Source organism: Cricetulus griseus, chromosome 4 (genome assembly GCF_003668045.3).
Source record: "Cricetulus griseus strain 17A/GY chromosome 4, alternate assembly CriGri-PICRH-1.0, whole genome shotgun sequence".
Classification (NCBI taxonomy): Eukaryota; Metazoa; Chordata; class Mammalia; order Rodentia; family Cricetidae; genus Cricetulus; species Cricetulus griseus.
Window position 1 is genome coordinate 109,662,104 of NC_048597.1, and position 14,625 is coordinate 109,676,728.

The window sequence follows — 14,625 nt, forward strand, 5'->3', positions numbered from 1 at the left end:
CCTGGGTTCTGTCCCCAGCACTTCAAGCACGCAGACAGCAACCAATTAAAAATAAGTGAGTGAGACGATAACCCGTGCATACACAATGAAGAAACAAACAAATACCAAAGAGTAGAAGCATGTGTGTTTTCAGATTTGTTTTAAATGTGGTTCCTATTCAAAACTTCTTTTTAGCATTATATCTTGTTTTACTGACTGAACCAGATTAAGAGATTTTTGTCTTTCTTCCCTTCTTTGTCTTTTCATTATTTATGAGGCTGAGTGGGGCTGTATCACAAGTTTGTTTGTTTGTTTGTTTTAATGTGTGTGTGTGTGTGTGTGTGTGTGTGTGTGTGTGTTTCCCATCCTAACTGCGGGTGTATGCAGAGGTCAGCCCACAACTGCAGGAGTCGGTTTTCGTCTTCCACTATGTAGGCTGCAGGGATCCAGCTCAGGTGGCCAGGCCTGGCAGGAAGTGCCCTTACTTGCTGAGCCATCTTGCTTGTATTTCGATACACATATTCAACATGTGCCAGTGTAGCCTTTCAAACTAAACTATCTGTCCTAAAATTAGAATGACAATTGCATCTATTCTCTGAGGCAGGTATCTGGCTATGGAGCCCAAGCTGGTCTGGAATCTTTCTCTCTCTTGTCTCAGCTTCCCAAGCGCTGGGATAGTAGGTGTGTACCACTCCCACCCCACCTGCCTTAAAGTAGTAATCCTTCAAGAGGTTTGTTTGTTTGAGAATTCAATAGGACAATCTGTGCCAGGATCCAGTAAATGTTTAGACTGCCTTCCATTAGGCACTCTATATGAAATAAATCAGTAGATGCTATCTCTTCATTATATTGATTTCCTCTTTTCTTTCATTGCCAGTCTGGTAAAATATTTTTTCTTTTATATTCCCTGTAAATTAACATGTATTTTAGCCTCATTAGGCTTGAATGGGGCCTTCATTTGTGAGCCCGAGATTCTCAGCCCTCATTATCTGCCTGCTTGTTGGTAAAAATGTGCTTCACGGTGTAAACATCTGCTGCATTGAAAACCTGAATCACAGAGCCCGTTTGTAGGAAGCCCTGTGTTTGCGCTCTCTGCAGAGACCAGGAAGGGCTTGGTAATTACTGTTGAGTGATGTTTTCAAAGACACCCTCTGTTAGCACCACAACTGTTCACATGGTTCAAACCTAGTAGAGCAAAGTGAATAAGCATCATCCCCTTACTGCCCACAGGTAAGGGTCAAGGTCAGGAGATTGCCAGTTATGTGTGCCTGTAATGCTGTATCAGTTGTTTTTCTTGTTGCTGCATTCAAATACCCCATAAGAGGCTATTTACAGGAGGGCAGAGATTTTCTTGGTGTGTGTGTGTGTGTGTGTGTGTGTGTGTGTGTGTGTGTGTGTGTGTGTGTTAATGATCTGAGGGGAAGACGTGATAGTGGGAATGAGGGACTGACTGCCCGTTTACATCTGGTTGGATTAGTAAGCACACTAGCATTCTGATGGCTTTCTCCTTTGTCCCTGTTTAATTTTTATTCTTTCATTCTTTTGTTCATTCATTCATTTATTTTTGGAGAAAGGGTCTTACTGTGTATCCCTGGCTGGCCTGGAATGCACTGTGTAGACAAGGCTAGCTCTAAACTCACAGAGCCTGTTTCTGCCTTTGGAGTGCTGGAATTAAAGGTGTGGGCTACCACATTCAACCTTTTATCCTCAATTAAAAAAAATACATTTGTGTGTGTGTGTGTGTGTGTGTGTGTGTGTGTGTGTGTGTGTGTGTGTGTGTGTGTAAGAGAGAGAGAGGAGGGAGAGAGAGAGAGAGGGAGGGAGAGAGAGAGAGAGAGAGAGAGAGAGAGAGAGAGAGAGAGAGAGAGAGAGAGAGTCATTTGAAAATGTGTTTACTGCTCTAAAGGCAGTGGCACCTGGGAGACTAGAACCTTAAAGTAAGGCTGACTGAGTCGCATGGTAACAGCCAACTTCATCCAGAGCACCAGATAATTTATACTCTGAAGGCTAAGAAAGGTCACATGAATGAAGTTCTTGAGTTCAAGCTGCATATAATCACAAAGACAAGCTATACATAGCAAAACATGTTTTTCCACAGAGACATATCAACAGATAACCACAGCCAGTGGTCATGGATAATCTGAAGTAAACTCACTCCTATCAGCTTTACGTAGTAGAGGCACAAAAGCACCTTCCAAGAACAATTCTGTGTTTTTGAAGAAACTGAAGTCACAAGACTCTTGTCTCGTTTTCTTCTCATGAGCACCCAGAATTCCCCTCTAATGAATCTATTCTCAGGCCATGGTCTGACAATAAGGACAAGTTTTGGGAGTCAGCATTCTACTGTGTGTGACTTGGGGATCAACTCGGGCCTTTGGGCATGGTAACAAAGCACTTGTACCTGAGCTGTCTTAGCGACCTTCCTCTTTCCTTTTTATTTAGTGTGGGTCCTCAGCCCATGGGATGGTACCGCCCACATTCCCATCTCCCCTCCTCAGTTAAACATTTTTGGTAACCCCTTCACAGACACACTCGGGGTCTGTCTTAGAGGTGGGTATGAATCCAGCCAAGTTGAAATAAATGCTTAACTCCTGTTTAACTGTTGGTTCATACTCATTAGAGAACAGACAGTTTAGGGCAGTAGCTGTTGCTCACTTAGCAGGCATGAAGCCCTGTCCATCCCTAGCATGGCATGAGCCAGGATTGGTGTTGCTTGCCTATAAACCTAGCATGTGGGAGGAAGGGGATGGAGTTAAGGGTCGTCTTTGACTACATGGTGAAATGGAGGCTTGCCTGGGCTACATGAGACCAACACAGAAGGTTTTAATGAAGTGCAGCATATAGTCCATCATTACACTGAGTCGCCCTTAGCATCTCGTGATCTGTTATTGCTGAATAATAAAATATTAAAATATCTTCCTCAATCATAGTTATGAATGTAAGAGCTTGTCTGAGAGCTCTGTGCTTCGGGGAGCTTTTAAATATTAACAGAAAGTTCCTTTGAGATGGCTTTTCCAGTGTAACTCGCCTATAGCGTTGAAATCCGATGACCTGTCTGTAAGCTCTCTCACCGTTTTGTGTGAATTCTGGTTAGTAGCACAGTTTTCAGACTTGATTTTCCTAATGATGTCTTGAACTGTGTAACCACTGCCTTTTAAAATCCACGGAAGCTCAGTATAATGAATTTTCCAAATCCCTGAGCAAACAGGGGCCATTTCCCCATTTAGCCTAAGGAAGCAGGACTGTGGGTAATTAACACTCAGTAGAGGGCATTTGGGTACAGTGTCTGAAGTACCTTTGACCCACCATCTGCAGTGAGTGGCCATCTGCAGCAGAGCTCATTTGAGTCTCAGGCCAAGTCCTAGCTCTGCCATCCGTAGGGGCAAGTTACCTAGGGCTCGTCTGTAGGATTAGCTTTTCTTTTTATTATGCTGTGCCTTTCTCACATGTATGTGATGTGTTTGTTTGTGTGTGTGTGCGCATGCGTGTGAGTAAATAGTGTCTCTGTAAATCTGTGGTGCCCATGTATGTGTGTTGTAATGTGTGTTGTATCTCTCTGTGTGGTACATATTTGTTTCTGTGTATGGTGTATATGTGGCATATGTGTCTGTATTTCAATCTCTGTGTGTGTGTGTGTGTGTGTGTGTGTGAGAGAGAGAGAGAGAGAGAGAGAGAGAGAGAGAGAGAGAGAGAGAGAGAGAGAGAGAGAGTTTGTACTGGGATGGGAGGCCTTTTTTTTTTTTTTTTCAAGACAGCTTTCTCTGTGTAACAGCCCTGGCTGTCCTGGACCCACTTTGTAGACCAGGCTGGCCTTTGCTGGTATTAAGGTTTAAAGGCATGGACTAAGGGTTGGGAGCAGGGCTTGTAGGCAGTGCCATGCCCTTCTGTTTCAGTTGCTGCTTGTATCTAGAATATTGAAGCTAGCTGTTGAATATTGAAGCTAGCTGTTGAGAAAGTCCAGTTCTGAGCTGGGCATGGTGGCCACGGCTGTAATCTCAGCACTCAGGAGGCAGAGTCAGAGCATCGGGAGGTTAACCTAGCTCATTGGGCTGTAGTCTGAATTTGAAACTATCCTGGGCTACATGAGCATCTCAAAAACAAAACAGAAAGATCTGATATGGAAATGTCTGAAGATACACCTTCTTATTAGAGAAAGAATCATTTCACACTCTGTAATTTACCAAGTAGAAGACTGAGGAGACTTGGGGGTGGGGGCAGTGTCTGGGTTCACAGGGAGGGGTCGGGAATTAGAAGCCTACTTGTCTTACTACAGTTGTATTTAATAGGAATTTCCATTTTGGTAAAATAAGCAAGGCTTATGTGTAAATCCACAGTGCATCTCCTTTAGTATGATACTTATTTTTAATTCTTTTATTTTTGAGGTTATAATATAATTACATGATTTTCTCCTTCCTTTTCCTCCCCGTGAGTTCTCACAATACTCTTTCTCACTTTCAAATTCATGACCTGTTTTCATTAATTGTTGTTATATGAGTGTGTGTGTGTGTGTGTGTGTGTGTGTGTGTGTGTGTGGTATATATATATATATATATATATATTAATATATATATTCATTCATTCCCAGGTTCAATCTGCTCAGTCTATATAATATATAATACTTTATTTTTATAAATTTATATTCAGTGGGGCTGGAGAGATGGCACAGCAGTGAGAGCTCTTGCTGCTCTTGCCAAGGACCTAAATTCAGTTCCCACCACTCATGTTAGTGGTTCATGACTGCCTGAGCTCCAGCTCCAAGGGACCAACATCCTTTTCTGGATCCCACAAGTACCATGTGAAGTACACAAATACATGTAGGCAAATATTCCCATGCATGATATATAAATAAATCCTTTTTAAAAAATCATACTCAAAGCATATCATAAGTTTGGCATGGTACTACACATCTGTGATCCCAGTGCCTGGACAGAGGCAGGAGGATTACTACAAATTCTAGGCCAGCCTGGGCCACGTAGACAGCCTCTGTCTGAAAAATTAGTTATCCCCTTATAGATTTTCAGTGGGATCTGTATTAGTTACTCTTTTCATAGCTGTGAGAAAATACCTTACAAAAGCGATTTAAGGAAGGAAAGGCTTACATCATGGTGGGGAAATTATGGTGGCAGGAGCCTGAGGCAGCTGGTCATGTGACGTCCACAGTCAGGAGGCAGAGAGCGATGGATGTGGTGCTCGGCTCACTTTCTCCTTTGTATTCAGTCCAGGACCCCAGCCCACTAATGGTACCACCCACATTCAGTGTGGTCCCACCTCAGCTAACCTTTTCTGGAGATGTTCTCACAGAGGTGTCCAGTCATATGCCTCCAGAATCAGTCAAGTTGATAATGAAATGTGACCACCACAAGCTGTCACCCACAGAAAGGTCTATAACTGCTGTCCTTCCCACAGGGTGTGACCTACTGTGGTGAGAGTGCAGCCAGCAGCCTCACCATGGCCAATGTGCCTTGGCACGAGGAAGTGGTACGCTTTGTCCAGGAGCTGGTGGATCTGCTTCCCGACTATGAAATTGCGTGTGAACACGAGCACTCCAACTGCCTCCTGATTGGACATAAAAAGGTAAGAGGATTCTATCGTGTGTGCGTCTGCCCCCCCCACCCCCTTTCTTCTTTTCCCTTTGTATCTTGCTGTCCCTTGATCAAATGGATGTTAACTTGTTCCGCTGACTTTCCTAAAACGAGAAGACCCTGAACAAAATAGACAGCTCCATCCCACTGTTTGAGTTCCTAAGCTCTTGTTTTAAAGGTTTACTTTTAAGTGTGTGTGTGTGTGTGTGTGTGTGTGATATGCATGTGTGAGTGCAGTGCCCTCAGAGGCCTGAGGAGAATGCCATATCCCCTACAGTGGAGTTTCAGGTGGTTGTGAGTCCCTTCCCTCATCATAGGTGCTGGGAACAGAATCCTTTCTTGAGCCACCTATCTTGGGTCCTCTGTAGGAGCAGTATGTGCTCTTAACTGCTGAGTCATCTCTCCAGTCTCTGATGTCCTTTTAAGTAAAAAATTATCCTATCCAAAAGGAAGATTCCAGTTTGGTAGGTACACTTGTAACACAAGAAGAAAGTCTTAATTAAACCCCCAGTGTAAGGAGCAGTCAGTTTTGGGGTGGTGCAGGCTCTCCGGAATTGTGCAATGGTGTGGTCACTCAACTTCATGACTGCATTAAAAGCCACTGAATTATACAATTAAGTCATCATGTAATAAGAGCAGGCCTTTTACCAGAGAAGTCATAAAGACGGAGTGTAGGATACCTCTCTCCCATAGATTCTTTCAAGCTTTTTGTTTATTTGTTTAGATTTATTTATTTTCACTTGTATTAGTGTTTGCCGAATGTGCTCCTGGTACCTTTGGAGGTCAAAAGAGGGAGCTGGATCCCTGAAACTGGAGTTACTGGTGGTTATGAGCCGCCACATGTGTGCTGGGACCAGGACCCAGGCCTCACACAAGATCAGATAGTGCTCTTAACCTCTGAGCCATCTCTCCAGCTCCCCACATAGATGTTTTGGGAAGTAAATCAGGCTTAATTTAAGCATGAAGAATTCCCTGCTCCCTGATCTCAGTGGCTCTGAACAGTTGCTCAGCTTATTGACACATAGAACTCTGAGTAAAAACTTCACCTGTTCCAGTCTCAATCCTGAGATTGAAGGGCCCTTGTGGTCAGATTGTGAGCCTGTGACCCTTGGTCTGACACAGACTTGGCCATTTAGAAACAGTGCATCCTGGGAGAATAAAGGATCAAAGAAACAAAAACAACCTGCCCTTAGCTCTAAGGAATTACCAAGGTCAGTCCTGAAGATTAAGAGGACAGAGTCTTGGGTGGCCCCGTCCTCCCTCCTCACTGATTATCCAGTGCTTGCGTGTGTCTGGGGTGGCCATGCTGAAGAATATGAAGGAGACAGGTGGAGTGATTCGGTGGCTAGCACTGCTCTTTCATAGTACCCCACTTCAGTCTCTGGCACACATGGTGGTTTACAACTGCCTTTGATTCCTGTCCAGAGGGATCAGACTCTCTATTCTGTCCTCTGAGGGTACAGACATTCATGCAGCAGAACACCTGTATCCATTTTAAAACAACAACAAAAATAATATGAAGAGGGATGGAAGAGGGCCCCCACCTTCAAGATGCTCTAACAGAAAAAAGACAGCTATTAGTGGCATTGCTTTTAAAAGGTGTGTGTGAGAGAGAGAAAAGGAGGAGAGAGAGAGAGAGAGAGAGAGAGAGAGAGAGAGAGAGAGAGAGAGCATGCATACATCACAGTGCTCAGAAGACAACTTGGGGGATTCATTTCTTCCCTTCTGCCAAGTGTGGCAAGCCCCTAGTCCAAGACATAGTAAAGGGGGAAAATTTGCCCAGCTCCATCATTCAGGGATGTGATAGCGGACTAGGATAGAGCATAGAGGGCCTTCGCAGGGGAGTTGCTGTTTTAACGGGTTCTAAAATGGCCAAGGAAGGAAGGAAGAATTTAGGCAGCCAACAGTCTGAGCAGAGGCCAGAGGAGAGATTCAAGACGGGGGATTCTGGGGGCTGGGTGTCAGGAGGGCACTATACGGAAAGGAGAGTGATGAGGTGGGCCAAATGGAGACAGACTTGAATGCAGTCCTAGTCTCATCCTGTGGGGATGAGGAAGCACTGCCTGAGGGATCTAAGTAGTCAAATGGAGTGGGGTGGGGCTTTAGTCATGAAGCAGCTTGCTGCACAAAGATGAGGCCCTAAGTTCCATCCTCAGAGCCCATGTGAAAACGATGGGCATGGTGGACATGTGCTTGTAATCCCAGTGCTGGGAGGAAGAAGCAGGTAGATCCAAAAGCTCCTTGACCGGCCAGCCTAGCCAACTGGTGAGCTCCAGTTTCTGTAAGAGACTATCAAAGAGTAAGGTAGAGAGTGATGGAGAAGGACAAACAGCATTGCTGTTGCCCCCACCCCCAACACACACACACCTTCACACAAACCAACAAGTACATACCTCACAGAATCAGATCTGAGTTTTAGAAGCACTGAGTTGTAAGACAAGACAGTGCAGAGATGGTAAGTTTGAGAGCCAGGCTGTGGGCAGCTGGCCTGGCACAGTGTCAAATGAGCTGTTTACTTGTGGTGGGTGGTTCAGCACTCAGCGTGCATCACCTACCCACTCCCCCGGCATTTCAGTAGCTGGGGTGAAAGACTATGGTGATGGGACCCTTCACTGGGGTATATTAGTATTTGTTATTTTATTTATGTGCCTGAAGGCACATGGGAAAGAAGTTCCAAGAAGGCACCAGGCAGCACATTCAGCCCTAGCATGATGTTGTACACCTGAGACCTAACTCTTGGTAGGCAGAGGCAGGAGGATCTCTGTGAGTTTGAAGCCAGCCTAGTCTACATAGCAAGTTCCAGCCAGCCAAGGATATGTGGAGAGACCCTGGCTCAAAAACAAAGAGGGAGGAGGGGGTAAGGGTAGAGGGATAGTGATTGACAGGTGGATTGTGTTTAGATGCACAGCAGAGGAAGCCCCACCCACAGGTATTCTCATGACTCAGGAAGAAGCCTCATAGCTCCATCTGCTATGATGCAAGTAAAAGGAACATAACATGGCCAGACTCAGAGCCTATGAGCTCTCTCTCAGTCCAGCAGATATCTAACACCAGGGCCTCTCCTTCTGAAATAGTCTGCTGTGGTGTTCCTCTGAGTTCTGTTCTAATGCATGGTGTCCATGTCTGTGAAGAAAAGTCCAGAAGCTCACACAGAGTAGAATTAAATCCCAGACCATATTATCTCTGGCTCCGTATCTTCTGGTGTGTTTCCTATTCAGGACTGGTGGGTAGGTTCTTATGCACCAGAATGCCCTCTTCACCTCCCCAGCCCCCCTTTCTGGATACCAGTGTGTGGTGAAGGAAGATAAATGTGGGCCAGCTTCCTGTGAAGCAATCTCTTTTGATACTTGTCTCCCTCTGGGCTCACAACGGGATGCATCACCTTAAACCAGCAAGGTCAGAGACATCAGACACAAAATAATCTGGGGTCAGAGAAATGGCTCAGTGGGTAAAGGCCCTCGCCACCAGACTTGATGACCTGACTCTTGGGACCCACGGGTTGCATGGACGGAGCCGACTCCTTCAAGTTGTCCTCTGACCTCCACACACAAGCACCCCCTCTTCCCAATAGAAATGTAATAAGGATTTTAAAATATTATAAAACTAATTGAAAGAAAAGAAATACACTCCTAGCCCAGGTGTTGGGATCCAGGTCTTGGGTATAATCTATAGCTGATGTGTTATTTTATGTAGATTCCTGTAGAATATTTATAATAATAAAGATCTCATGCTGTCATGTTGTTTAGAGGATTTTTTCCTGTGTGAAAGATGAGATAACAGTTAGGTAAGGTTGTTTGCTTTTTTTCTTCATGGCAGGTGCTCACATCTGGCCTCTGTGGCTAGCCCTGTCTAGATCGGCCTGGCTGTTTAGTCTGGCTGGGCCATACCTCACCACACTGTCACAAGATCATCTGTGACCTTTTGAGTTTGTTCATAATTCTGCATAGATTTACCTCTTTTCTTCCATGCAGGGTTTGTAGAGTCCCTGAAGTCAGATGACCCAATGTCTTTGGACACTTCCCCTCACATCTTGAGGTCTGAGGCTTTGTTTCCTTGTTGACACAGTTGTCTTCAGGCACAGTTTGTGTCAATCATGCTAAATGCTGCCCTTTTAGCATCTACTTTTTTTTTTTTTGAAACGGTTGAACTTTTCTGAGCTCCTTTTACCTCAGGTTGTCTTGAGTGTGGAGATTGAGTTTGATCCTTGAGACATGGTGGCTTAGCATTGTTCTTGGAGTCACTCATACTCTCGATGGAATTTTGTGTCCCCCATTCCCAAATTCATTTGTGTTGAGTTTATATATGCCCCTCCCCCAACCCTGGTGTGACTGTATTAAAGATAGGGCTTCCCAGGGTTGGGTGATCTGATAGGGCCTGCCCTTACAAGGACAGACACTGAACAGCCTGCACATAGGGAGAAAGCCCATGTTGACACAGTGAGAAGGAATTGTTTGCCAGCCAGGAAGATAGCCCTCCCCAGAGCCCAGACCTGCAGAGACCCAATCATGGGCTTAGGCTTCCAAAACATTTCTGTTGCTGAGCCACCCAGTCTGAGGCACCTTGTCATGGTGACCCAAACCTGCTAGTGCATCCACATCATGTCACATCAGCATAGTCCTCCGGCTGTGTCCTTAGAGACTGGGAAGCAGAATTGTCATTGGCCACTTCTAGCTTCTAATAGTTCCGTCTGTGCAAGTGGTCTCCTCCCCTCTAGACCAGAGTACAGTTTTAGAGCACTATTAGCATGGCTTCCAGTGCCTGAGTTTGCACACTGCCCCTGGGAATTGCAGATGAGATGCATCAGAAATAAGCTTATCGTGTTTTCAGAGAGACAGAGAGACAGAGTGCACAGACTCATATACATATATCATACATACATACATACATACATACATACATACATACATACATACATTGGCTGGGCTAAAAAAAACAAATTTATGGTTCTAATTCAGTGGTTCTCAACCTTCCTAATGCTGCAACCCTTTAATACAGTTCCTCATGCTGTGGTGACCCCCCCCCCAGCCATAAAATTTATTTTTGTTGCTACTTCATAACTGTGATTCTGCTGCTGTTATGAGTCATCATGTATATATCTGATATGCAGAATATCTGATATGTGACCCTTGTGAAAGGATCATTCTACCCACAAAGGGTCTGTGCCCTATGGGTTGAGAACCACTGCTGTAATAAACAGATCCTTTTGTCTCTCTGAGCCTATCCATGACAAGGAATCCTTTATTTCTTATTTTTTGTTTGCTAATGATTTATTTTTAAGTGTGTGTGTGTAGATGCCAGTGGAGACCAGAGGTCCCTTGGAGCTGGAGTTACAAGTGGTTGTGAGCTGCCCAGTATGGGTGCTGGGAACCAAACATGGGTCTTTTGCAAGAGGAATGAGTGCTTTTAACTACTGAGCTATCTCCCCAGCCTCACCCCTCCCTCATTTTGTTTGTTTGTTTGTTTTTTGGGCAGGAGTTTCATGTAGGCCAAGCTGGCCTCAACTTGGAATTCATCCTGTAGGATGACCTTGAACTCTCACTCTTCCTGCCTCTACCTCCTGAGTTGCCAGGTTACACATGCACACCATCATGCCTGGCTAGAGACAGCTATATGTCACAGGACTGGAGAACACTTGTGTGTAGTCTTGGGAGGGAAAGTGAAGATGGGGAGTTTACGTCTTGGGCTGTAAGATGTAGGAAGCCTTGGGGCAGCATTTCAAAGAATGGACATCATAATTCATCAACAGACTAATTAAGCTTTTACATAGTTTTGGCCTTGTCTACTAGAAAGCTTTTAACTGTGTGACATAAACCACGAACCATTTAAATTCAGTAAGTGTTATCCTAACTCCAGGAAACTCTGTGGTTTTCATTTTCAATACTTTTTCTCAGCTATAACTGGAAACTGTTGCCTCAGTTGGTTTGTAGAATTAATTAGGCTTTTATTGTCATCTTTGAAAAGATTTATTTGAAGGTATGTTTGTGTGTGTGTGTTTGTGTGTGTGGGTGTGTGTGTGTATGGGGGGGTGTGGGTGTGTGGGTGTACAGTATGTACCCTCAGAGACCAGAAGAGGGTGTTGGATCTCTGGAGCTGGAGTTATAGGTGGTTGTGAGCCACCCAACGTGGGTATTGGGACTTCAGCTGTGTCTGTCCTCTCCCCCTGCAGTGTGTGCTCTTAACCACTGAGCCGCACTCTCCAGTCTGCTTCTATTTTGAGACAGGCTCTCACTGTATAGCTGCCCTTGAACTCTTGTTCCTCCTGCCTCAGTCTTCCTAGTGCTGGGACAGAAACACTTGTCTCTTTACAAGTCACCCATCAACATTAATTCACAAATGAGTACCAGACAGAGGCTTTGAATGAAAAGCCTTCACCACAAAAGTAGAGTTTCCTTAGCCCCAGTCAGTTGCCTCTCTGTTCTTTTCATTCTCGGCCATTATTCCACAGTGACTTTGGAGAAGCAATTTACTTAAGAGAGTACAAATTGGATTATTCCCCATTATTGAATTGAAATTCTTAACGAGGCTTTCTGCTAATGAGATATTGTATGCATGTTAGTATGCAAAGGCTAGCTGGAGTCATTTAGCAGCTCAGAATTAGAAGCCATTGATTAAGGCTTTGCTCAAGCAAAGTTTAGCAATAAAAAGCCCTCCACACGTACTGCTAACAGAGGGATGAAAACAGGAACCAGGTCAAAAGCAGCTACAGCAGGAAGAGTTAGACCCAGCTTGACTGTGAACTCCAGATGCTTAACTCTCTGTGGTCATCCATAGTCACCTCACTCCAGGAAAACTTGACTGCCTGTTTCAGGGATCCCCCTCCCCCTTTCCCAGAAATATAGCTAGGTTGACCTCTGCTCCCCTGTTTACATAAGTTCTCTCCTTTATTTTAAGGCTTTAATTTGTTTTAATTTTTGAAATTATTTTCAATTAACATATCCTCCTTCCCCCTTTTCTCTCTAAACCCTTCCCATATACCCCTCCTTGCACTCTTTCAAATTCATGACCTCTTTTTTTATTAATTGTTGTTACATGCCTATATGTATATGATGTACATGTACTTGTATATGTATGTGTATATCTATGTATATTCCTAAATACAACCTGCTCTGGCCTCTGGCCTGATCTTTCTGCCTCCATCTTCCAGGGTCTGAGATTCCATTATGCCCAGTTCAGGAAGTATTCCTTATTAACAGTTGGGTCTTCCATGTGTGGTACGGAGAGGGCTTCAGGGACACAAGCATACTGAAAATATGTGAAAGTTTAACATGAGAAAAAAAAAAAGACAGGCTGGTTAACAATTTAAAACATTGTTTTGTGCAAGGATCATATGTAGCTCAGGCTGGCCTTGAACTTGCTGTGTAGCTCAGGCTGACCTTGCACTTCTGATCATCCTGATTCTACCTCCTGAATGCTGGAGTTACTGGCATGTACACCATGTCCAGTTTGTTCAGTGCTGGGAATGGAAGCTAAGGCTTCATACATGTTTGGAGAACACTCTACCAACAGAGCCACATTCTTGGCTCTCTCACTGGGGACTTTTTGACATTTATTTGATTTTTTAAGAGAACATTTATTGTTATTTATGTGTGCTAGTAGAGGGGGTGGGGTAGCGAGTTACCCATGGAGGTCAGAAGATGGCATTGAATCTCCTGGAGCTGGAGTTATAGAAAGATGTAAGCTGCCCTACCCAGGTGCTGGGCACAAACTCTGGTCTTCTGGGAGAACAATGCTTTCTCTTGATCTCTGAGCCATCTCTCCAGTCCCAAACTAATGCTGTTTGTCTCAGTTAGAGCTTCTATTGCTGATGAAATACCATGACCAAAAGTGACTTGGGGATAGACTTGCTTGTAGTCAGTCCATCTATCACTGAAGGAAGTCAGGGCAGGAACCTGGAGGCAGGAGCTGATGCAGAGACCATGGAGGAGTACTGTTTGCTCCTTATGGCTTGCTCAGCTTGCTGTCTTATATTACCCAGGACCACCAGCTCAGGGATGGCACCACCCACGGTGAGCTGGGCCCTCCAAATCATTCATCAATTAAGAAAATGCACCAGGCCAGTCTGATGGGAACCTTTTCTCAGTTGAAGTTCTTCCTTCCAAAATGACTCTAGCTTGTGCCAAATTGTCATAAAACTAGCCAGCACAGCTGGAGTGATCCAGATGGACCCGAACTTTTTTTCCCTATACATAGTTTTACTTCTGACCACTTTTCTTTGCAGTTTAAAATCAGTGGAGAATGGTGGACGTGGATCGATTACAGCCGCTTCCAGGAGCTCGTCCTGCAGTATGAAGAGAGTGGAGGCTCAAAGACGTTCAGTGCGAGCGATTACATGGCCAGAACCCCACAGTGGGCACTCTTCGGTGCCAGGGAAAGAGGCTTTGATCCCAAGGACACGAGATACCAGAGGAAGAACAAAGCGAAGGATATTTCTGGATGCTGAGCTTATCTGAGTTAAGGATCTCCAAAGACAAGAGCCGCCTGACCCCAGAAGGGTCCCAGTCCCCATCACAGTCCCAAGGGCAAAGCTTCACAGCTGTATTTCATAGGGTGATACCACCAGGCATTGGGCTTGGAGACTCAGCTCAGTGCTTCCAGCCAGAGCTCAGGCCTTTTCTGAGTTGATTTCTGAGACAGCGGAGTCAACAGTCACCTTTGGATTTTTCATAGTTTTGAGTTTTATTTTAGTAATTTTCCTAAGTGTTATTCCTGGGTGTTACACAGGGAATAAATATTTCTGCCTCTTCCTTCTGAGCTACTGGCTCCCCCCACCACCACCCCTTTGTGTCTTTTCTTCTGATTAGGTAGTGCAGGTTAGGTAGTGCAGCCTGGCATCCACTCACAGCAGTCCTCCTGCCTCAGCCTGCTGAGACCTGGGATTACTGCTGGCTGGTGCCACCAGCTGTGCTCTCTGAGCTATTAGCTCTTTGTAGAGTGTGCACCAGTATATTTAGCTTATAGTAGCTGAACCAAGCCTTCTGCCCCTTCCCAGGTAAGGACTCCAGCCCTTTTCTCAATCTTAGAGAGTCACACCTCCTGAAGACGATTGTCACAACTCTCAAAGGTG

At 44.8% G+C, this 14,625-nt stretch overlaps 1 protein-coding gene across 2 annotated transcripts in view; it reads left to right on the top strand.

Moving 5' to 3' along the window:
* Window positions 1–14,335, top strand: part of LOC100751910 (S-adenosyl-L-methionine-dependent tRNA 4-demethylwyosine synthase TYW1) — an 83,010-nt gene extending 68,675 nt beyond the window's left edge. For both annotated transcript variants that reach the window (XM_035443371.1, XM_027416096.2), the window contains 2 exons: window positions 5,386–5,553; window positions 13,780–14,335. In XM_035443371.1, the coding sequence (XP_035299262.1) occupies window positions 5,386–5,553; window positions 13,780–14,001 (390 nt within the window). In that variant the 3' untranslated portion in view covers window positions 14,002–14,335. The remainder of the gene's footprint in view (window positions 1–5,385; window positions 5,554–13,779) is intronic.
* Window positions 14,336–14,625: the final 290 nt, after the last annotated feature.